Raw genomic sequence first — 24,922 nt, forward strand, 5'->3', positions numbered from 1 at the left:
CCATCACATTTGCAGCCAAGACCCATGGAGCTCCATCTGGAACAAGCATTTGTGGAACTGTCTTTGGTCAGCAGTGTTCCTGTTCCCTGCTGCTGGGACCCGAGTACTTTTTGAAATCTGGCCAGTCACTCAATGCTTATCATTCAGAAGAGGAGAAAAAGGTCACTCCTTGTTTCCACTCATAGTCACTGGCTGGTTAGCCAGGCAGGGAATGCTAGCATGCCTGTATGAACACCATGACGTTTTCCTGAAGGTATTACTGGAATGTGATTGCTGCTGGGGTGGTGATACACACACTATGCTAAATGTAAGGGACAGGAGCATTTTTTGACCAGCTCTTCCTCCTGTGCAAAGCATGCTTGCATCAGAAGAAATGCCATGACTACACATTGAACAAGAAGAATGGCCTTAAATTTCATCTATGATAAACCAACTTTCTTCTTTTGAAGGTCTTAGAGCTAAAGTGTGCATAGGAGAGGGTTTTCAGCGCGTAAATTAACATTTCTCTAGAAGATGCTGCTCAGCAGGAAAACAAGATTGGAGTCAACCAGGTTTGTTCGTCTGAAAACCACAAACTTAAGGATCGTGAAGCCACCCTGTGCAAAGTCTTCCCAAAGGGTTTCCACAGACATAACTCATTCCCATCTTTGTGAATCCACAATGAACTGGAGGGTCTCAGGAAGGTTCTTCCTCATGAACACAGAGGAACGTCTAGCCCACGTCCATCTATGTGTGCTCCTGAAGGATTTTAGAGGCTCTGAGGCCCATAAACAGGCAAAGACACAAAAGAGATATTTTATGAGAATCAATAAAGATTTCTTTTTATTTTAATTCCCTTTTTACATACACTTGTGGTTTGTCATTTTCCGCTCATTACTTTGGTCCGTACAGAAAGCAGAAGTGGAGGAATGTAAACCAAATGTCTGCCTGATGACACACACAAGGCAATGTCCTCGTAACACATACAAAGAAATCACAGTTTTGTCCTTTAGCTTTTCAGTCTTGTCCCTCTTCTGAAGTGAAACAAGGTCTTACAAAAACACTTCAGTGAAATTACTTGTGTGTGGGGAGGAAGAAAACACCCCAACTTTTTTCCCTCCTGCTGACACTAGAAGAAAAGGAGCCAATATTCCCAAAACAGACACGTCAGACAGAGCTTGGCAGACTGCTAGGAATGGCCGAGTCCTTTTTCTAATGCCCACACCCAATTGCCACCATGGCTTGGTCACCCTGAAGTTGCTGAGAAGAAGCAAGGAATTTTAGCAGCAGGTCTGTCTCTTCGTGCATGCCCCAGCTCATGCAGATGGCAAGAGATTGACGTGTTTCTGAACATGGGGATGGGAGACGATGCTTGGATACACCCGTCCTTCCTCTTCTGCCACCAACCGCCTTTCTCTGCCACCAGCTCTACCTGACACAACCTGTCTTTTAAAACATTTCACCTCCAACAGCAAATGGCTTCTTGCTCATCCTTCCCTGCAGCCCTCAAGGAAGAGTGATTAATTTAGACAGAGAAAAATTAAAAGGTAAAAGCTCAGCCTGGCAGGAAGCATCCAGCTCTATATTTAGAAGGGCCAATGCCTGTTGTAATGCTCTGATTTAAATAGATGCTGCTTTCCTGGTGAAGTCATTGTTTTGTCTTCTGTTTTAGGTACCTGAGGTCTGCTCTGTTTGGAGAACATCCTTCATTAAAGCTCATTTTAAGTAGTCTTTCATGTGGTTATTGTATCTCTATTTCAGAGGACGTAGGCCCAGGCATTTTGGAAACCCAGTGCATGCTCATCCCATCCATCTCAAATATTTTAATCCCGTGCCTTTTTTTCTAGCAAGATACCACGTCCTAAATCCCCACATGTAGAAGCTGACCCCAATACAAAAGCCCAATGTTGTCACTCATGAAGTATTTTGAGAGAGGAGACTCTGGCTGTTCAGACCATCTTCTACCACTTGATCTCTGCTTTCTGGTTCTTAGTTCTATTGATCTAAAACAAAAAGCCACCCTGAACTGTGGGTGGCAAACAAGGTTTTGGGGACAGGGGAAGGGTAAGGTCATTTACTTGAATCATTATCTTTTTCCTCCTCAGAATTTAAGGGTAAATCCCACTCCATGGAAATCAACACACATTTTGGTGTTGGTTTTCATGGGGTCAGGATTTCATTCCATATCGATGCCAGCAGATCTGTGTTGTTGCCCACCACATTGCTTGCCCAGAATGAGTAACCCTCTGTTTGAGGAACATAATCAAATACTTTCAGATTCTTGAGTTCATATGCCAAGAAAACAATTGCTAAGGTCAGAGGTAAAAGTTACTCTGTGGGACCCGGGAGAAATGGTTTTGAATATCAGGTCCTTGTGCTGAGGCTGCTCTAATGTATCCTTTTTTTTTCAGGGAGAAAAAAAAATAATGAAAAAGTGCTGGTGAGGATGAAGAGGAAGAGAAAGTTGCACAGACTTTGTTAAATCCCTCATTTGCTCTTTCAAGATATACCCTGTTTAGGAGAAAGTGTCATTGTGCAATAGAGCCCACCTCTATTAAATCTGTGCTGGACAGGGAGGTCTGCCTGAAAAGAAGCCAGATTTATAAGATTCCCTGGTTACTGATGTTCATCTGGGTCAGCTCTTCCTTCACTTTTCTTTTGTTCCTGGCCCCTGTTCTGTGTGCCAGACTCCAAGCTGATTTCCAGCCCTGCCCTGCCTCACTGGAGTCTTACAAATCCATTCCGAATTAGGACAAAGTTTGTTGTTCTCTGTTTTTGCAGACGCTGCCTCTGGCTCCCTTACAACACAGCGTTGCTACCCATCAGTGCTGAATGCCATCAGGAGATGCGTTCAAACTGGCGATAGCTTCAGATGGGTACAGTAACACACCACTGATGCAAAGGCAGCCCAAGGAACAGTTCTGCAAGTGTGCCCCAAAGCAGCACGAATGGACCAGCCTAGAGAAGGGCACATAAGCTACCTGAGCAGACCAGAGCATTAAATTTAAATTAATCGTAAAAGAGGATATTTGATAGCAGTGTGCCAGATTTAACCCCAGGCCCCCAGACACTGGAAAGACATCATGTGAGCTTTGCAGGTCATAATGAATGTCTCAAGATCTTCTATGAGCAAAACATGAGCAAGTTCAATTGGAGGCTGAAATGCTGTGCCAAGGTTTGCAAACCTTTCCCTGGCCCGTGGGAAAGGTTTCACTGAACCTTATTTGATATTTCTTTTAATGCTCCCCTATGACTTCCATTAGCTTCTCACACTCTTTTTCCCACTTGCTTCCCAAATTCTGGCAAAATGTTGATATTATCTTGAACTTTGTAAACTGCGGGGCTAGATGAAACCTGAAAGCTGGCGTGAAAACTTGGAGGATCTGAGTTCCCATGCAAGTAGGAGAGAAAAGAAAAAAAAAAGAAAAAAAAAAAGAAAGAAGGAGCTAAGAAAAATCTCTACCAGTTAAAATAGCTGAGAATGGCTAAGTGACCACAGTGTATGGCCATGGGGAGAATAGAGTAATCTGGACAGGCAGAGATAAAACACGGTTGCTTTATGTGATGGCTGATGCCTTGGGTGTCATTTTATTTAATCCCAAACAGCAAACCCAGTGTCTAATTCTCAGCAGAGTATTTCTGTTGCTACAGTTGGAAGCTTTATTTTAATTCCATTATGCAAATTGTAAATGAGTCTTGAACTGTGGTCTAGATTCAGATCTGTTTTGCCTTGGCATTCGACCGAGTTAACTCAATTAACTTCAGTGGAGTAGCTCCTGCCTTCTGCCAATGAACATAAAATCAACATCAGGTCCGTTTCTAACTGTCCTGCCCTAGGGACTGGCGTTGAATGACTCCGTCCGCTCATTATATCTATTCCCTCCACCACAGAGAACTCCTTCCGCACAGGAAAAGCCAGAACACCAGACACTGCACAGAAACCATCAGAGCATTCAACAGAACCTGATGAACTAAACAAAAAATAACCTATTATGACTATTTTATTGTTTATAATCATTCTTAAGTGTGGAGTAAAGACAGCAAGTCTTTTTCTTACTCTCTGTGCTCTTTCCTTAAAAATTCATGGAGAACAAAAGACAGTTTTGGCAGACCAACCTTTCAGCTCTGCCAGGGTGCCTGTACTCCGAGCCCGGTGTGATGGATGTGATGTGACTAGGGTGCTGTGCAGCCGATCTGAGCAAATTGTTTTCCCCTCCTGATGTTCCAGATTGGTTTTGAAGCTTGGAGTTGAGATTGGCTTCTAGCCATTAAAAAACCCTGAGTCTGCATCCAGTTAAAATGGAAAATGAAATGCTTGACTGAGTTCTTTAGGTAAGATTTAGGGGGTTCTTTTCTAGGGCGAGGCTGGAAAATAGGAGCAAAGTGTAGAGAAGGACCCCAACAAACTTGAATTTGGGATAGAAGGACAGGGGTGTCCACTCTGCTGGTCCTTCCTGTGGCCTTTTCTGCCCACTAAGGAGAAGCAGAGTCAAAGATCTAAAATGATTGCTGGTCCTATCTTCTCTGCAGACCTGGACCACAACCCAGACTAATGCTTCAGGTGAGGTCTGCTAGCACTGCCAAAAGCCCACGTCTCAGGCTCACCTGCACCTGCTGGACTCTCAGTAGAAGATCCCTGCTCTAAAATTGTAAAAAACACCTACAGGCCAAAGAGCAGCCAGTGAAGATGTCGATCAGCACTGAATAAAGAAATACCCTGATTAGGACACATTTTGCCTCTTATGAGGCTTGATATATAGACAGCAAATAAACTTGTGGCTAACCACTAAATGAAGCTCATGAACAATATTTCTGGCCAAGACTTCCAGAACAAGGTCACTGTTTTTGGTTCATCTGGGCTTGATGTCTCTGAGTTTTACATGACCAGAAGCTGGTCACAGGTGGGTTCTCAGTCACATCTCTGTTTATCTCCATGCATCCCAAGGAGCACATGGAAACACGAGGGAGACCAGATTTCTGGCTCAATTGATCAGGTAATGGATCATTATTGGGGGAAAAAAAAAAGCCAACCTGTATTCCTTTTTTTTCCTTTTTTTCTTTTTTTTTTTTGTGAGTGAAAGAAAAATCAATCTGTTTCCTAGCTGTTTTGTTTGTTTGTTTGTTTTTAACATCACAATGGTGAAGTTTTATTTTAGTACAGTTTAGTTAATCCCTTGTCTTTGCAACAGCTCACCTCTGCTTTCTTTTGCTATCCCACCCTTAGCTAAGAGCTAAGCTTAAGTTTTGATTTTATGAGAGACCAAAAAAACAGTCTGGATGGAACAGGGTAAGCCCAATAACTTCTGTACAAATGGCAGGATTTGCTGCCTCAAAACAACATGTTCCTTTGGGCCAACAGAATTTGTTGTCCAGGGGGCTCAACCTTTCACTTCTGTAGGCAAAACCAGGAGGACTGCTTTCCAACAAATGTCCACAGAGATGGACATGATCCTTATTTTACTTATACAATTTATGAACCATTATGTTTTCCAGGCAAATCCAGACAGACCTGGCCAATCCATGATGGAAATTTATTTATAGGGTCTTTCGCAAACTCATTTCCTTTACAATTTAATATTTTTCTCATTTCAGGACACCCTAGAGGAATGGGATATAAAATCTACTCTGTCTGGAGAGTGACACTGGATTCTTGAAAAGCTCTGTAGCTGTCCAGGAATATCATATATGTCCTCTATTTACTCTGGAGAACGTGCCAACTCATCAGCAATAGAAGTAAAAATAATAATAATTAAAAAAAATCAAACACAAAACTTGTTCCAGCATAAAGATTGTTAAAATATATATATATATATACATATATATATACATATATATATATAATTTCCCTAGACCTGTTTGAAGTGCAACATGATTTCTCCCCCAGCAGGTGCTGTCAGCTGGAAAGTGCCATGGTGAAGATCTACCTTAACCTGCTCATGGCCTTAAAACAAAGCTTTCTCACATGCTGAGCAATTTACAACTTGCAGCCACCAGTGTAATGCCCATGTATGACATAGAATACATGGCTGAGGAGGCAGACGCCAAACCCTTAATCCCAAAGGCTAGAAAATGCTGCCTCAGTTTTTTTTTTTTTCCTTTTTCTTCCTGTTACAGTTAAAATGTCATAAAATCTGGATGAAGCCAGAAAGAGAGGATGTGAACCACATTATTGCCCCATAACTTTCCATGACAAGGTACGGACTGGTCTGTAGCAAACTCATGGGCAATGGGCACAAATAGGTGCAAAAACGCACCTATGCTAATAAGAAGCAGTGCTGGACACAAAAGGACTTCACAGGTTCATGCAACCTCTCCCTTAAATGCCAACTCTTAAAGTGCTTTCTCTCATTTCATGCAGTCCTATCTCAGGTGAAAGAATGATTGAACAGAATGAGAAATCCAGGTGACTTAAGGGAGATACTGAACACTTTCCCCATCCTCAGTAATTCTGCTTGAAGTTTTCATTTCTGGGTGGAAGTTGAGCAGGAAAATCAGCCAGTGAAAAAACAAAAACAACAAAAAAAATCAAACAAAACAAACAAACAAACAACAAAAAAATGATAGCTGAGGTTTCTTAACTCTTTAAAAGATCAGATTCTGAAGTTTAAAAATTTGTAAGCCAGTCATCGAATTCATCAAAACAATAAACAGGAATTAAAATTGGAGATCTTCACTCCTAATGTATTTTTATAATTAAAAAGATGGAAAATTCTTACCAACACTGTGGATGTTCTGCAGCTTTCAGCCAATTACCAATAAACAAATAAACAAAGCCGGTCCCTGGCTGAAGAGTTCAGTTTTTGGGAGAACTTTGTCAATATTTTGGCTCTGATATATATTGGACAAGATGGAGCAGAGCTGAGGAATGGTGTGGAATGGGACAAGACATAAACTCATTTGCATCAAGACAAAGCAGTTTAAAGAAGGTTTAAAAACACTCATCTGCACATATCCAGGGGAAAAAGGAAAAGGGACTCAGGAGCATCAGCAGACTGTGCTGCTGTTTGAAGAGATGCTGGGCTGGGTACCACAACTTGAACCTGCCAGGGGGTGAGATTCCCTGCCCAAACCCAGCACCTCAGTGGCACTGAAGACGAGAACACCCACCCAAAAGGTGGGCAAGGAGACCCCTCCCCATGTAATCCAGTCTGCTGGAATGTTGCAGTGCTCAGCCTGGCCTGGGCCAGCCCAGCGTGCTTAGAGAAGCAAGAGGATCTATAGGATACAGCCAGATGCTTTACAGGATGAGAAGAAAAAGGACACAAAGCTGACACAGGGGAAGAAGAAAAACTGGAAAGATACAGACAACCAGTTCCTCCAAGCCTTTGCCTCCTCCTAGGGCGGGTTTTTGAAAGTCTCTCTACCCAAGTGTTGGCTGCATCCTGACTCCACAGCCACCTGCTCTCTATCCTCCTCCATCTATTTTTTTTTTTTTGGTGGCATTTTTCTGTATCTGCCCTAGTAAATCAGACAGGATGGGAACTGTCACCCCAGGGGGACTCAGACCTTTGGATGGGGATAAACTGTCCTTGAGAAGTGCCTACATCTCCTGGTGATGGAGAAAAGTGAAGGTGACTGCACTCCAAATCTGGAGGTTTTTGGCTAAGCACTGATAGGACCACTCTGCCTGCCCTTCCAGCACAAATTCAAACTGCAAATAGTGTTTTTTTCTCTGTTTCAAAGCATCAGTGGAGGATGTCCTTGGATCCCTAGCTAACAAAGCATGGCCTATACACTCAGTCAACACTTTCTGCAATCTCAGCACTCAGCACAGGACAGATAGGAACAGACTTTGACAAATATACAGTCTGCCTCACAGTCTGTCATGAGTTTAAAGGCAGAATTATTCCCCAGTTTTGGTATAAGCAACTTTGAAATTTTTTCATGAATATTGAAACACCAAGAAAAAAAATCTATGTATGATTTGCATTTGAAAAGATCAGGAAAAGATTTCTTCCCCTTGTGCATGTGATTTTTATCTCCATTTATCATCAGTTTTTAAGCATTTATTCTAAATAATCCAGTGATGAATGCATTTCAGTTTACGAGGGGTTTTGTATTTGTTTATAAATAATTGTATGGTTTTTGCTAATTCCTTGAACTTTGCTAAGTGATTGTCAAATGTTGTTAATCTTGAGGTGTCTGTAACAAGCAGAAGTAAACAGTGAGTCACCAGCATTTTTTTTGGTGATTTTTTTTTTGGTCTTTCGTCTTTTTCTTTGTTCCAACAGTGAAATGATGCTAAGTGATCTTTGAGCGAGAAAATCAGGAAGGTCATTGCATTTACTTGGAGGATTTAAGCACAACATGCTTCTAGATGGATAGAAAGCCAGAGCCAGCATACTCGATGTGCTTCTCTCTTATTGGTGGTTCAGCCACACGGGATGGTAAATATTGCAGCTGTACACACTGACAGCCGACTGGTGATAACTTCTGCCGCCTTTATATTCCCTCCTGAGGCCATGCCAAAATCTGTGAGGAAAAGGCAAGCAGCGAGCATGGCTGGGCTGACCCAGATTTCTGCAGAGCTGGTTAGCTCTCCATGACAAGCTTTCACTAGAGCTGACTTCTCTGGCAAGGCTACCTAACTTCTCTGTAATAACATTGTTAGCATTGTTCTTATGAATATTGTTCTTCATAATAGCAACAGTGACAATAAGAGAGCAGGAAAAAAAGATTATGCTATGAAAACCTGTCCCTTCAATAGCTGTCGATTGGTGTTAAATTGTTACGAGGAATTTTGACTTATTCTAATGATACGAAACAAAACAAACAAACAAAAAAACCCAACAAACATCACAAATAAATACTGGCTTTTAAAGATTGGCTCATGTGTGTTTGCAACTGGTTGAGAGATGCTTTGATGCCTTACAGAGGCTTGCCCCTTAGCCACCACATCCCCTACCAGGTCTGAATCCAAAACCCAGGGATGTCAAGGGCAGGAGGTTTGTTTCTTGATTTCACTGGGCTTTGGATCCTAACCTGAGGGGCTGCTTAAAGACAATTTGGGACACAGAAAGCAGAGTCAAGGTCTCAACAGCTCTTCCTGACCTCCTTCAGAGTTTTGGGGGAAGTTAGTCCTTAGTACGTACTCAAAAGTTGCAGTGGATGCATCTCAGAGGTGCTGGTTGGTGCCACCCAGCAGCATATCTAAAGGACCAGGATAGAGAACAGGCTATTCTACAGGTTCCGCCTGCATCCTAAAGGACTTCTGCAAATTTCCCCAAGGCCTGTTTTCTATCCAATTCGAATAACAGCAAGGGGGAGTGAAAATGCTTCAGGTAATGGAAATTTACCAAGAAAGCAAAAAAGAAATATGAAAAAACAACAACAACAAAACCAACCAAACAAACAAAAACCAAAACAAACAAACAAACAAACAAAAACCAAAACAAAACACCATGAGGTGCTGACTTTTGGACAGCTTGAAGTGAATAGTGACATTATGATAGGGTCTGAAGAGAGGATCCAGGCTGGCTCAGCCAGAGTCCTTCCTTTGAGGAAGCACTTGCTGCAGTAGGAAATCTGGTCACTGTTCCTAATTTCCCAGTATTGGGCACTTCTGAATCATGCTTCAGAACGGACAGAGACCCTTTGCTAATGCTCAACTGGTGTGAAATGGCCTAAACACATAGCACGGTTGGTCAACAAGGGCTGTATCTCTTTGCCGCTGCTGAAGACATGAAGTGTGTCAGAAAATGACCTTTTGGCACACCTTGCAAAAACCACCAGCAAGGAAAACTCTGCACAAGGACAAAATATTCCTAGTCTCTCTCTTCATACATCTCTAGGATGTGTGAATCAGGCCTTTCCTTGTTCTCTTCCCTTCGGAGGCAACCCCAATAACATTTCCTCATCTGAGCATCTCTAGGCAAACTCAGTGGTTTTGGCTGAAGTTTTATACTCATTGGCACCAGCTAAGGCAGTGGCCAGGTGTACATAGGTGTGTGTGTGTGGCTCATTTGAATGGCCCCACCATTAAGAATGGGAAAGATGCTCAGAAGGTGACCATCTAGGAGCAATCCCTGTGCTTTTGTCCAGCAAATTTTGCCCTTGGTTCTCATGAAGAACCAAGCCAGGTGTGCCTGGCTGTATCCAGCATCTCATGCCTCTGGATGGTGCAGGCAGATTTGAAGGAGTCTTTCTCCTCATGAGAGCATGGAGTAGTGAGAAACAAGAAATTCAGAGGGGAGAATGAGCATCAATTTAAAGATAAAAAAAAATGACCAAAGCTTGTTTCCATGAGCATCCACAGACAGGGAGGGCTCAGTTAGCTACCCTCTGAGCAGATTTTAGCCACGCACACACCAGCACACACGCTTCATGAAGGTCTTCTGAAGATCACAAGCAAATTCCCCTCCCTGCCTCAGCCTGCCTGGGAGCAGTCAGGGTGGGCCTCTCTCCACTGCTGTATCTGGAAGAATGACATTTTCGCACGTTCTGATAACCACATTTTCCATCCTAAAATTGCACTGGTTTCTGGCTTGCTACTGGGACTCAGGTCAGAGAAAGGAGAATATGGTTTTCTGCCTGCATCTAGCAACATGAGCTGTTAACTCTGCCCACTCCAGATGAACATTTTGGCAGGCAGTGGGAATACCCAACGGAAGAACATGCCCCAGGCAGCTGGTCGTACCGACCCGTCCATGCTGAGCTCTTGGCTGCAACAATGGGCAGCTACAGCCCCCCGAGTAGGTCTCGTGTGTGTTACCAGACAGACTTTAAGAGGAAAGAGCAAACTGAACTGAAGATGCTGGTGCCCAGGGTGGCTTTGTACCCTTGCAAGAAGATGGCACTGCATGCTCCCTGCAAGACTCTTGCTCTACTGGGTGAGACTCCCACCCTCCCCAGCTAACCAAGCTCTCCAAGAGGTGAAAGGACCACGTGCTGCGGTGCAACCCTCCCTCGCCAACTCTCAGTATCTCTGTTCAGCAGGTAGCAAGGCCCTCGGGACAGCCCTGCCCCCATTATCACCAGGGAGACTTAGATCACTGAATATATGTGTGTGATCCAACCACTGGCCACATTGGTGGCTCACCTTTTTTTCCCATATAACTTAACCTCTCGTTCCACCGAACAGAGAAACTGTATGGAAATCCTTGGCATCTGATGCGTGGCCTGATATTCTTTTGCCCACTAAATGCTCTCCAGGAACCTTTCTCATCCTTTTGCTTCTTCTCCTATTCTCTTTACATCACAGTCTCTCTTTCTTCTTCAACAAGTACTGTGGGTCTGTCTCCGTCATAAAGCCCAGAACCATTCAGGTACTCCTCGTCTTTGTTGTACTGCTCTGGTCCAGAAGAAGGCATGGAGTTTTCAGAAATAGAGCCATTTTTTACATAACCTGGTAAATTCCGGTGTCCATTGAGGGTCCCTGGTATAAGTCTTGTATTGAGATGGAGGGCAAGTGCCCCTCTCGTGGCTACATTTGTGATGCTGGTGTGGGAAACCATTGGTCCATAACTGTAGGTTGTGCTCCCACTTCGTGCTTTCCTTTTGAAGTCAAGTGCTAATGTCCACCTGCTCCATGACTTCTTTATTTCTGCTTGGACCTGAGAGACAAGGGGGGAAAAAAACATGAGTAGAAGGAGAGGGGGACAGAGAGCCATCAGCAGGATGTATTATCCACAGGGGTGGAGAACTCTCTGGAGGGTAGAATTGGAAGGAACATCTTGTGTTTATGCTGCAGGACATAAGGAACATGTCTGTAGTTGCATTTCCCCTTAAAATCCATAAACTTAGGCCAAACAAACCTTATGTTGGGCCATGAAAGTAATTCTGTTCTTTCCAGTGTGCATTCACTGACCACCTAGATTTTTAGCATGCAGCCATAGAGGGAATTAAAGTGAACAAAGACAGCTCAAAAGCAATCTGAAAATTAAAGCATGTCACTTGAAACAGAATAAAAGGGTCAACAAAGCTTGGCCTAAAAAAAAGGAGCTTGCTGATTAGACAGCTATTCTATCAATCCCCTTTTATTTCTGCCACAGATCTGATATCAGGCAGCACTAAACAGCACTTGTGCTGGGAAAAGAAAAAAAAAAAAGCACATTTTTCCCCCCATTAGCTACTTCCAGTAGCTCATTTATTGATGACAGATTGATCTGTATGTCTGACGTGACCAAAATAAGTGTACAAACTTTCTATGTGCATGGACAGATCTTTCAGTGAGTGCAAAACAGGGTTGCATCTCTAGACTAAGAGGAGATACACTGATGTGCATCCACCTTACCACCTGCATTTGGAACTAGCTTAACAAAGGTGGGACATAATTAAGAAGCTGATGACTCTTACCTCTCCATTGCAAAAACAGTATATGATGGCAACAAAAAATCCCTGGAAGGAAGAAGAAATAACACATTAATATTAATCTGGCTGCAGCTGAGTATCTAATACCCCAATGGAGTTGCCCAGCATCCCCGTGTTCCTCTGAAATCAGTGGTGTTTATAACTTGCTTTATATAATATGGATAAGAAACATTGCTCTTTTTAGTAGTGCATGAGGGACAGATGAACACAGCCATTTTTTACAGACTATTGACAAAGTAAATGGACTATATACACCCTCTGGATCATGTTCTACCTAACATATCTATTCTCCTGCTCTGATCTTTTGCAAAGTTCCTAAGACAGTGATGAGTGCCTGGGAAGGCGGTGGGGTCTCACTCACTAGGGGTATTTATGAACATATTGGATAAACATTTCCAGTGCTTTACATGTAGCTGATCCTGCTGCGGGACAGAAGGTCGCCCTGGTGGGGCTCTTTCAGCCCTGGTTGCAAGTGGGGCAGCCTGTACATTGGGCAGAACTGGCTGAGTGGGAGCAGCAAAAGCAGTCAGATGTGAGAAAAACATCCACATCTTTTTTGTTGGTCAATAGTTTGGCCAGATCTTGGTGAGGTCACCTGCTATTTGTTCCCATCTGAGCCCAGCAGGAATTGTGGAAGTGCCTGGATGCAAGCTTTGTCCCCACCTGCCTTACAATTTCATCTGGCAGACCCACTGTTCACCTCCATCATCCACACTAGTTGACCATGATGATAGGTAGTTGCATGTGAGCCAAAAATTAATCTCTGAGGGAAGAGTGGGCAGTGGCTATAAAACACTGCTTTGCTTGTACAGAGTTGCATATTCTTGCTGTTATGCCTTATACAGGAGCAGTCCTATAACTGAACCTTCCTTTTGCCCAAACCTTGAACTGAGGAATCCATTCACAGTGCTAAGAGACAGCTTGGGATAAGCTAATTGGAAGCTAATTTGAAACAACATGTCTCTGTGGATCTCTACCAGCTTATGTCTATCCTGGATCTACACAGATTTTGTGGGGCAAGGTATCTTTCAACAGGAATGTTGTTTTTTTTTTGTTGTTGTTGTTGGACACACTGATCCTTTTTACACTGTATTTTGCAAATATAAAACATACTTGTTGCTAAAATACTGTCAAATCACCCTGTGAATGAAATCTGGCATGCTGTAAACACAACCCTGTTTCCAAAGAGAACACCTTGCACTCTGATTTCCCTCCTCCCTCTGTTTAAATTCTCGAAGTTTGTCCCCATAGTTTAACAATTACAATACCTGGAAAGAGTTGAACAGCATTTCATAGTGCATTTGAACTTGCCAAAGAATCCCTGACACATCTGTGTATGGCATAGCCATGAAAACAATATAGTGAACGCCAAAGAGAGGCATAAGGACGAGGGTAGATTTCAGCAGCTTCCTGTAGGAACAAGGAAAGAGAAGACAAAGAAGAAGTCAGTGGATGGAGTGAAACCCCCAGCCAGGCTGGTCCACCTCATACCTTGGGTGTCTGTCATGCATAATTTCGTTATGGCTCAACATGCCCCTTCACTAGTCCTGGATAGCTTACATTTACACAGGCTCTGTGTTCACCCACAGTTTCAAGCCATTTATTCTCTTCTGGCATGTGACACAACCCAATCCATCCCCCAGCATGTCATGATAGGCTAGTCTAACCCTCTTTATATGCACGTCCCCATGAGATGCTGCTGTAGGTACTGGAGGTGAAGACACCAAGACTTCTTTCTCAGCCTCAGACCATTCACTATCTTGGGTCAGGAACATGGGAACAAGGTGGAAGAGTGACTGGAAAGAAATGTGCACTGCTGCTTCCGGGTCCCAGCCTCTAAATTCCCTTGCCCCTAAAGGGTGATTCTGCTTCTGAATTTAAAGACTGGACATGGTCCTAGACAGCCTACTCCAGCTGGCCCTGCTGGAGCAGGGGGATTGGACCAGATGATTTCCAGGGAGTCCTGCTCACCACAACATTTCTGTAATTCTGCAGTTGTCTTCTTATTGAGGCAAAGGTCCACCCAGGGTTAGTGCGTTCTGTGCAGTGGTGGAGAGGGAATTGCATTTTGGAGCAGAATTATGTTAGATACCAAGGGGAAGTGGATGTCATAGTATGGGGTAAGCAGGGGGTCACCACTCCTAGGAGGCGTTTTGGACTGCAGAATCCCCTGGAAAGCCCTGTTTGAGGGAGAAGCTCCATCTCAGCACAAGACCTATGGCAGGGGGTAGGAGGGAGGTAAAATAAAGCCCTGAGTACTTGGCTGGGTTTGCTCCTGAGGGACCCAGCTTTGCCTGGAAGTTATGCTAATTGGAGGATTAAACCCGCTGCCAAGCGTTACAGCAAGTCACCAAGTGCAGGCAATTATTGAGAAGGACGGACATCACTACCAGAAAGACCTGGTACCACCTCTGTCCAGCAACTGGAAACCACTGAGGGAATTTAAAACATTAAAAGGAGCAGGCCCCATCCAAACCATAATTAATAGCAAGCTTCAGCCAGGGATAAATAAATAAATAGATAAATCAGAACCCTGACAGGCCAGCAAAGGAAAATGGAGAGGTGTTTTCCAGCCAAATATCATTCCTGATTCAAATGAAACATCTCGTGTTTGGAGAGTGTGATGGTAGCAATGAGCTCATGGTTTGCAGCCCAAATTGCCCTGTTCTTCCCCTCTGCATGTGTTCTGCTGGTGAGTCCAGCCGAAGGGATTCAGAGAAGCCTTGGGAGCCCTCGAGCAGCCGAGGTGTCTCAGCAATCTGCTTTTTCTGTCCAGCTTTGACCATGTTACAAATATCCTAAATTATCAAGAGAGAAGAGCTGGCAGAACAAAGGAAAACAAAACAAACACGGAAAGGCCAGATTTCCAGCAAAGTTTCAGGAATCTTTTTTTCATTTCAGCAAACGCATTGAAGCACCCGCTGAAGGGCAGATTTAACAAATACACCAAGTTTTACAAAGCACAGGAGGGAAATAAACAGAAATAAATAAAATGGTACAAGTTTTAGGGGCTTCAACAGCACAAGCAATGCTTTTATTTTTGCACTGTTGGTTCAAGGCCAGCACAGTCACTTCCTAACTGGCTGGAGGAACTGAGCTCCTCTCTTTACTATGAGGCAGGTCCCTGGGGTTGGATTGGAGAGGTTTAGGGGAGGTTTACATGGCTGCTGATTCATTCTGTGTTATCAGGCTCAGAAGATGGTGTTCTTCTCACCTTTTTTTTAAGTGTCTACAGGGTAGGTATCTTCAGCTGAACTACTCACCCTGGGCTCCCTCTGTAGTCAAAGAGGGAAACAGGGACTTTGACTTGTCCCCAAACCGAGGAGGGTTTGTGACTTACCTGTACTGTTGTCTTGAATCACACCTCCCTGCATTTGTCTCCCGTAGCTTGGTTGCTAGGACTCTGATAATATTGATAAAAAGAATAAAATTTACCTGGAAGAGGGAAAAACAACAACAATTGAATAACTCCTCTAACGAGGAGATGAAGCCAATGCTCGTGTTGCTCAGTCTGTGCTTCCCCCAAGGTGAGTAGGCTTGGGTCTGAACTGGAAGTGTTCCTCCTGTGGCAGAGATGAGCTGCCCTGGGAAAAACCCAGTGGGTGGTGGGATTACACCAGCCATGTTTAACCAGAATGGTTGAGAGAGAAGGGAATGGCATCCTCTGTGAAAGGGTAGGCATCCCAGATTAAAACACTGACACCTGAGCTAGCCAGCCTGGGCTGCCTTGTGCATGAGACCCTTATGGAAAAATGCTGTGAGATAGGGAGAGACTGAAAGACAGCAAGGAGGTGGTGAGTAGACACCTGACAAGTGGATATAATCTCAGTATTCAAGGCAGCAGTTACCAGGTATTTCAAGGTTTGGACCGCAGTCAGCTCTCAGTGTTTTTCACATCATCTTTATTACTTGGCTTACAGCTCTGTACAGTGATATGGGTCATTTTTATGTCCTAATAAACCTCTTAAGTTGAGTTTGGGGTCCAGGGAGGAGAGTGAAATTCAGGTATATTGTCCCTTGCAGCCAACCTGATGTTAAGGTCCCCTCAGGCTAAGAGAAGCATTAGCAAGATGCTTTTCCATATTTCCATGTGCAAAAGGAAAGAAGAACAATCAACCTGCATCATGAAAGACAGAGTAGACATAGCTAGATATGACAGATCAAGACCACAGAAGGGTAAAATAACTAAAACTTTTGTCGTACATCTACTGCAAGCTTTCTCTAGAGGAGTGTTAGGTGTGGACCAGATAAGGACAGTAGGGACAGCAACAACAGGCAGAAAAAATATCTTTTTGCTGTACAGGGAGCCATATCTGTGAACCCAGTTGCTGAACTAAGCTCACCCAGTCCTACAGGAACATGCCCACGGTGAGCAATGCTGCATAAGGTAACGACACCTCACGGTTACACTGATACTTAACAGAGCTGAGAAATGGGGAGATGTTTGGGGGATTCCTGGGTTTTCGAATGTCCTTGGAGTTTGGTTTCTTTGGGGCCAGCCTTATAACCCTAGCTGCCCCCGACAAACCTATTCTCAAGGACATGGTGAGACTACGAGAAGGCTGCACACTGCTGGGCTAATGTTGATGTCTATGGGTTTGCAGCAGCCATTTGACTTCTCAGATACCAGTGTAGCAGCATTTTAAGGAAACAAATTACCACGCCACACACAGGCTTGTAGTTTTACACCAGAAGGGACCATGGTGAACCTCTAGTTTGATCTCCTGCAAAACACAGTCCATAAGACCTCCTTGTATTCATTTTGGTTTGAGCTACAGCAGATCTGGGTTTCAGTGTTTCCATGACGGAGATCCTACCACAACCATTGGTAAGTCGTTCCAATGGTTAATTATCCTCACTGTTAAAACAAGTAGTTCCCTGAGCAGCTGAATGAACACGGCCTGGTTTGCTATGGCTTTATCTTCTGTGGTTGGATTCTTTCTCCTTTAACAAGGTGCAAGTTTGTTTTGAACAGCTCTCCCCTGTGTTAAAAAGGGGTAAGGTCGCACTACGCCCTTTCCAGTGAAGGGGCATTAGTAGAATTTCTCTCCAGTATCTATTTGACTGTTTTCATGAGGTCTGTGGGATTTTAACATCTATGCAACTCCATTCCCTTAGTTACATTTGGTTGGAATTTACTGACTGGCACAAGAGCTGTAAGGGAGGGATGGATAGACCGACAGGCAGAGAAGCACACAGCCTGGGGCATATAACTCATTTTCATTGGAAACCAATGTTAGAAAAAGGGAAAGAAAAAAAAAAAAAAAGCAGACTTTGTTTCTCATATGAGTTTTTCTAGCTTCAAAGGCTCAACTGTGGTATCTTGTTCTACATTTGTCGACTAAATTGAAGATGTCCAACCTTACCATAGTCAGGAAGGAAACTCCTGTGACCTTTCCTGAAACGTGCTAAGGTTAAAAAGAAATCCAGACAACTGAATAAAATCAGTTAGTAATATAGTGGAGGGATTTTAAGCCCCTCAGCTTTCAAATTCTCTGCAAGTACATCCAGAAAATGCATAACTTAGTCCAGCAACATATGACCAGCCAGTGTGGGAATTGAAAAGGCAGCCAAGTGAACAATATGAACCCACAGAAATTAAACAGAAACAACCCACAGAATATTTTTGCATGATAAATAGCTGCATTTGCAAATAGCCAAGGTACAAGCACAGCAGAGCCTCATGGAGAAACATTATTTTTACAAGGGCAAGCCTCAATTGAGCTCTTTCTCCTCTGCTAATTGGGCTTTAAATTAAATGCAATGGGGTTGCTGGCATTCATCTCATTGAACTATCTGAACTTTCTTCTCCATCCTACTATTTTGTTTCCAATGACCACGCTGTGGGCTTGGTGATTCGTTTCTTCCAAGGTGCAGAATTGATTACTAGAGCCAGGTGGAGAATTTCCACCAAAAGGAAATTCTGAAGAAGAAAAAAACCCCATCAAATCCAAAGCAGCTCACCTAGTCGCACATATGATCACATTCACCTCAGAAACTTTCCTGCTGTTTATATGCAGATGGACTGACTTTCTTCTCACCACATTGATCTTCTTCCAGGGCCTCCTGATTTGTGAGTCAGTGCAAAGTACACAGAGCTTAATGCAAAACCCTCTGAAGGCTATAAAGAGATTCTTACTGACTCCGCTCAGCTACTCCTAGATGTATGTAATGGGGAGCTAGGATATGTGGGTGTGGAAAAGCTCTTTTATTTGCACTTACCTAACTATCAGAAGATGGAGTAATGGAGAACCATAGAGAAAGACAGGAGGAATGAGGGTAATGATTGAAAATTGTGAAAGCAACTTCTCAAGCTAATTAGGACCCTGTTCAAACAAACACATGACCAACCAAATGCCTCTCATGAACTTAATCACAGTGCTTCCCAATGCAGATGCATGGTAAGAATGTGTTAAGACCCCTGGGGGTTTTCAGTATCTCATGGGTTGGCAATATTATCTTGAATGTTTGTTTCATTAACGATTTTAGGGTCTTAGCTCGTGCCATCTTTCTCTCCGAAGCAAAACAAGGCTGCACATAAACCCCTCTGCTGTACGTAGCTGTTGAACTTATAGACAGGTCAAAAATAAGGCCCTTAAACTGGAGATGCTGAGACTCCACGCTTAAGGCAGGAGCTGTGCTAAGAAGGTAACTAGAGCAGGGTAGCCTGGCCCCACTCTCTGCACTGTGCCTGCACCATCAAATGCAGCCTCCCACCACTGCAATCTGCCAGTACTCACCACGATAGCTGCCAGGATGGGCACCTGAATAATCCATTTTAAATTGCCAGCACTCAAGTCCCAACACCTAAGAAGAGATTGAGATCCCATTAGGAAATCATTGGTTACGAGGAGCAACAGACACACTGTCTCCTTGGGTAAATCCACCCTCGAAGGATGGGGTTCCTCCAAAGCCTGCTGGGTTGGAAAGACCTAGATCTAACCTTGCCTTCAATCCCCATGGCTCCAAAGGAGCCCTTTTTCCTGCTGTTACACCATTCAAAACTGAAACCCCTGTTAAATGCATTTAAACTTATGCTCTCCAGATGGTGGAACAGCTCTTTCCACAGTCATCAAGACCTGTCCCTTCTGGGCAGGAACCCACCCTTTTCCACTTCTTCACCTCTTTAAGAGAGAAACCTGCACGAAAAGTAATCTGGTTTTCATGAAAACAAGAGAGACCGTGCTGGGTTTTGCACTGGCTGAAATAGTTTAATGCTACCCCTTGGAATAAGCCTGCATGGCTTTGCCTGGTGATCAGTTCTGTCTGAGTATGTGGTAGTATGGATAATTCTGTTTTTCTACATTCAGATCCTGTGCTTCCTTCATCCCTGCAGTCACAGTGAGACCCAGACATGCCCCATAAAAGTCTTTATCTTCTTTTCATCTCCAGCCCTTATCCGAGTGAGGACTGAAAGGGCAAACTGTTGGTGGCATGGATGTTCATCTATGGTCCTCCATCTGCTGACGAGGGGCTGGACACTATTTCCTCCCAGGCATTTCCAGAAGCCATGGAATAAGGTCACTCAGTGTTAATTACTCTGTTTGAATTCTCTCCAACCACAGAGAGAGGACTGCCACAGGCCTTTCTTTATCTGAGCCAGACAGCCCCCACATGGCAGCTGCAGTTTTCATTTCGTGGGCCAAACTGCCCAGGCAACTCTTCAAGGAAAGCGAGACAGGGGCAGAGAAACCACCAGTGCTGACTGAAAGGCTGTACGAGGATGAGCCTGAGCCAATGCAGATGCGTCATCCTCCAGTAGCTGTGCTACCAGGTCCTTCTGAGCCTGGAGCTTGGCTTTCTCCCCTTTGCAAAGCAGTCTCTTCCTAGGCAAAGTCATTGGAAAAGTTGCCTGGGACCCCCAAATTTTTGATGGCACATTGTGTGTAGGTGAAACCTGCCTTGTGGTCAATGTTGGGCTGTTGGGGGGCAAACATGGTTGTGTTGGGCTTGAAGATTAGCTGCTATGGATGCTTTCTTCAGCTTGATGAAAGAATAGGAGGCCTCAGGGTGTTTGTATAGGACCAAAGAAATAGCTGATTCAGCATCCTATTTCTACAGTAGCCAGAAAGTGATATTTAAGGAGAAACAGACAAGAAGGTAGTAACATTTTTCCAGAATATTCTTCCAACAATCTGCAGTTCAGGATGGCTTCCTGAGCCAGAACATTATTATTTAATACGTCTGGAAGAATTTATCTCTCATGAGTTTATACAAATGCTTCTTAATCCTAAGGACATGCTGGCATCCACACCTCGTGCAGCGAGGAGTTTCTGCTTCATGCCTCCTCAGTGTGGAGGCACCTCCTGTGGCTGTGCTGAACCTACTGCCTCCCAGCTTCATGCAGGGCTTTCCAGCTCGGCTACTGGAAGAAGCAGGGAATGACTGATCTCTACCCATGCTCTGCAGGGCGTTCCTTCATGATTCAAGCCATTCCTGCCGCTGCCTGGCTGTGAAACAGCTCCTTTAACCCTAGGGATAACAGCTGTAGGTGTTCACATAATCAATTTCTGTATAATGAGAGCAAAGCCAGGAAAGTTGGACCCATTTTAACCTCCACCCCGAACAGAAAAAAAAAGAAAAAAAAGAAAAAAAAAAGTTGCTAATTTCATAGTAGGAATTGATTCTGGCTTTCTCTGGTTCTTTTTATCCTTTTGATTCACCCACAAAGTCACCTATGCAAAAAGACCCACAAAGGCATCACTGAAAGGGAGAAAAGGAAACCCAACAGGACTTACTCTGTGTCGGCTAGAGTGGCTCTCACGCTGGCCCATGCTGTAACAAATACAGCAGGGAGACCTGCAAAGAAACAAAGATCAAAGGGGTGAGCAGGGGAATTAGAGGACTCTGATAGCATAAGCCCAACTGGAAAAGGATAGGGGAAGGTGGAAGAAGGAGCTTTTAAATATTCAAGCATATTTTGGCCTATTAAAGCCTGATCTTGGTCTTTTTATCTCTTCTGTAGTCCAAGCACTATAATGGTAAACCAAGGACTGGAAGGGAGTGTTTTATGGAGGCCAAATGGCATGGCCTGGACATGTCCACCCTACTAAAGTCTCCTGGCTCTCAAAACGGAGCAGCTTGCTTTGCTTAAGCTTAAGCTACATTCCAAGCCGTTCCTGGAGATGCCCTCTTGGTCTTGGCCCAAGGGTCATGGACTTAGGACAAATGGTCATGTTCCTGTGCCTGACTTCTGTCACTGGTGTACGGGGACGTGGCCTGTAGGGCCTGAACCTGGGTGACTGCCGCTTGCTCTAAATAGATGATTCAACTCGAAGCAGAGATGGGGTTTGTACAACTTGTCTTTCCCAAGATATTTGTTCCTTTCCTTTAGCTTCGGGGAACAGTGGGCCTAGAATTGGGCTCAGACTGTATCACCCTGAAAATGGCCTTGAGTATGCCAGAAAGTTGCATTGAATCCAGAACACCTTGGTGGCAGCAACGAAACAGGGTCTGGGCATGCGTTTTGCAACTTTCCATGTTCACACATTGTTTAACTGTCAGGTAGCTCACAACCATCTCAGAAACCCCTCTGCATGGTTCAAGCAATCCATTTTGGGGATAGAAAAAGATGTGGAAGGAGAGCAGAGCTGTATAAGTGTGAGATGTGCCATCATGCCAGTTGGCCTCCAGGCTGGGAAAACAAATCTTCACCCATTTAATTTACAGGAATTGATGTGGCATGTAGAGTAAACTCACCTATGGGCCTTAACCAAGCTACTGCAAGAACTGCACTGTCCTATCACCTATGTGATATACCACTATACCACTGATATTTTTTAAGAGGCACCAAGGCAGTACCTGGCTGATATTTTGGCTAGAGCAGTAAGAAGTAGCAATGAGCTGAAGGAGGAGATTTTGGAGGGAAAAATTAATTTTTTTTTTTTTTTTTTTTTGGAATGAAAGGTCAAGGGCTCTTTCATAGGTCCTAACTCTCTACAAATTTTCTTTATTCCATTTTGATTTTTTTCTGGCCTGGATGGATAAAAAACTCTGTAAAGTGTGAGAAACTTGCTGCATGAAGCAGACAAATGCTGGGATTCAGGGTAATACTTGCAAAATGCTCTAGCCCAACGTTCACTCCCAAAGGAACCATCCTCATTTCAGCACAGTTACACTGGGCATCATCTTTTCCCTGCAAAAAGTAAAAGAATCACCAATATCCAAATGCAATCTTCTATTTATTTTTTTAGGGTCCAGTTCTGCTTTATTTGTACAACTGAGTCCCCTACTGGCTTCCCTTAAAAGGCAGGATCAAATCCACAGTAGCTTCCACAAATTCCAGAAGAATAACCCCTTTCAGGTGAAAAAAAAATTAAAAAATAAATAAAGGCGACATTTATCACCGATGACTGTAAATATGCTGTTCACAGTCTAAGCTCATTGGGGCTCGGCGTGCATAAGCACACGCTTAACTTTCAGCATGCACTTAAGTCTCATTAGAGTGCTTAAAGGCTTTCCTGACCACGGACGCTTTCCTGAGCTGGGGTGTGGGGCAGGGACGCCTGTCTCGTACACACATGGACAACGGGGCCGTTATCTTGCTTGGAACCTTTAAATGCCACGGTAATATAAGAAAGCATAAATAATTAAACACAGAGCCTCACTCAGGACCAGCACTGCCTACAAAGATACATTTATAAGGAATGCACCCTGCTTCACAATCCCCTGCAATGGCTGGCACTGGATAGAAAATACTTAACCTATTGCACTGGGAGCCCGTGAGCGTGCTGAAGCTGAGGGCTTGGGGAAGGTGATGATTTATTGCAACAAGCACCATCTATATCCTTCTCATTGCTAATCACCCATCTATGAAAAATATGTGCGTGCTGTGAACGACTGGCTGAGCTACCCGAGGCTCAGACGCTGTAACTACTGATACCAGCAGTCATATTCCCCTTTACACCCTCTGCCTTCAGAGGCTCGGGTGCCTGCTGCCTGCCCGTAGGCAGTGGATGTTCACCCGTTATGGTGAAGCTCTAATTTTGAAAGATGGATTATTTCAGAGATTTGGATGTGTTTGACACATACTTGTTCCTCCCTAGCCTGTCCTATATTTCATAAAGAACACCATTCCCATTCCTATTAATCCTGTGTTGTGTTAAAAGTTCCTAGCAACAATAACACATACAGGAGAAAATAATTATATCTATGCATGTATTTATTCTGCAACTGCCACCTCACTCTGTGCAGGCAAGCCTAGGAAAAAGATCCTTGACATTTTCTGCAAAACACACAAAATGAATTCCTGGCACCAGTTTTATTGCTACGTTTGTCTTTCTGTCTCTCTAACGTGCTTCTTATTTTCAGTGTGAACAGTCATAAATATTCTCAAATTTATGGGACGTGGAATGAATCCTCCCCCTCCCTTTCCTCTGCCCCATTTTTAGATTCTCTCTCCATCAATGCAACATGCAGAGCTTGGGCCTCCAGGTGATTTTTAGAGTTCAGCTTTTTCCTCCCTCTCTGGTAAGCCAGTCTGTCAAATGCAGGGTCAGGAGGCTTAGCCTTCCCTCCAGCACCTCTTTTACTTTCAAAGGGTGATGACTGACTTGCTGGTGTCTCCACTTGAAAGTGATGCCCTGAGATGGACAATCCTACTGCTGAGCATTCACAGCACCCACTGATGGGAGAGCCATTAACCAGAAAACCTCAGAGTTAGAAATGTAAAGATGCACAGAAACAGGCAGATGCCTGAGAGGATGCGTCTCCTCGAGGAATAAAGCCTCTCGTGATTAAATGCATCTGGCCAACCTGCCAGAAAAAGGAAAGCAAGCCTCCAAAAAAAACCCGTGACCTCCTGGGTGGTTGTATGTGCAGAGGGGTGCGGGTGCAGGTGGGCGCATGCTTGTCCTCCCCCAAACGCCACGTGCACGACTAGCGTGATGCAGGACGAACCCCGCCGGGTGGCGATGCCGTGAGCGACTTCTACAGAATCCACATTGTATGCGCTGTGCATTTCCAGTCGTTACACACAGTGTGTACAATGCAGGTGCTATAAAGTCAGGCGTGGAACAGGCTGCCCAGGGAAGTGGTGGAGTCGCCATCTCCGGAGGTGTTTAAAAGCCGTGTGGATGTGGTGCCTAGGGACGTGGTTTGGCAGTGGGCTTGGGACTGGTTGGACTTGGTGATCTTAAGGGTCTTCTCCAACCGAAATGATTCTATGGTTCTGTCATCACCCCATCAGCCAGAAAAAGTGCAGACCTCAAGTGCACAAATTCTAGTGGCCATCCCAGCCCCTGCTCTGCTCTGACGCCTTTCTGGCACACTGCACATGTGTCTCCTGGCACGTGGAAAAGTGCCTTCCACGCATGTGTCAAAGCTGTGAGTAGGAGAGGCAGTTGCAAAGCGCCTGCTAGGAGAAGAAAGCTCATGAATAAAGACCTTATGTAGGTCTGGAGAAATCTGGTCTCTGTTCCCTGCTATTTGAACACCTCCCTGAATTTACAGGGAGTGTTTTTTCAGCCCCTCTCTGTCAGAGTTTCCTCATATCAAATGGGACCAATAACACTTACATGTACCTCTTGCCCTGTCAGGTAGGAATGCTTTCAGGCAAGGATGATTTCTGCATAGAAAACCATGCAGGGCTTCCCATCATGGGTTTTTGGACCTGAGCACCTCTGACAACAACACG

At 44.2% G+C, this 24,922-nt stretch overlaps 1 protein-coding gene across 3 annotated transcripts in view; it reads right to left on the reverse strand.

Moving 5' to 3' along the window:
• Positions 1–796: 796 nt before the first annotated feature.
• Positions 797–24,922, reverse strand: part of PTH1R (parathyroid hormone 1 receptor) — a 126,485-nt gene continuing 102,359 nt past the window's right edge. For all 3 annotated transcript variants that reach the window (XM_035554271.2, XM_035554269.2, XM_050708494.1), the window contains 6 exons: positions 21,027–21,087; positions 19,029–19,095; positions 15,629–15,723; positions 13,557–13,698; positions 12,274–12,315; positions 797–11,531 (listed from right to left, as the gene is read on the reverse strand). In XM_035554271.2, coding sequence (XP_035410164.1) covers positions 11,169–11,531; positions 12,274–12,315; positions 13,557–13,698; positions 15,629–15,723; positions 19,029–19,095; positions 21,027–21,087 — 770 coding nt within the window. In that variant the 3' untranslated portion in view covers positions 797–11,168. The remainder of the gene's footprint in view (positions 11,532–12,273; positions 12,316–13,556; positions 13,699–15,628; positions 15,724–19,028; positions 19,096–21,026; positions 21,088–24,922) is intronic.

The sequence above is a fragment of the Cygnus atratus genome, chromosome 2 (genome assembly GCF_013377495.2).
Source record: "Cygnus atratus isolate AKBS03 ecotype Queensland, Australia chromosome 2, CAtr_DNAZoo_HiC_assembly, whole genome shotgun sequence".
NCBI classification, from domain to species: domain Eukaryota; kingdom Metazoa; phylum Chordata; class Aves; order Anseriformes; family Anatidae; genus Cygnus; species Cygnus atratus.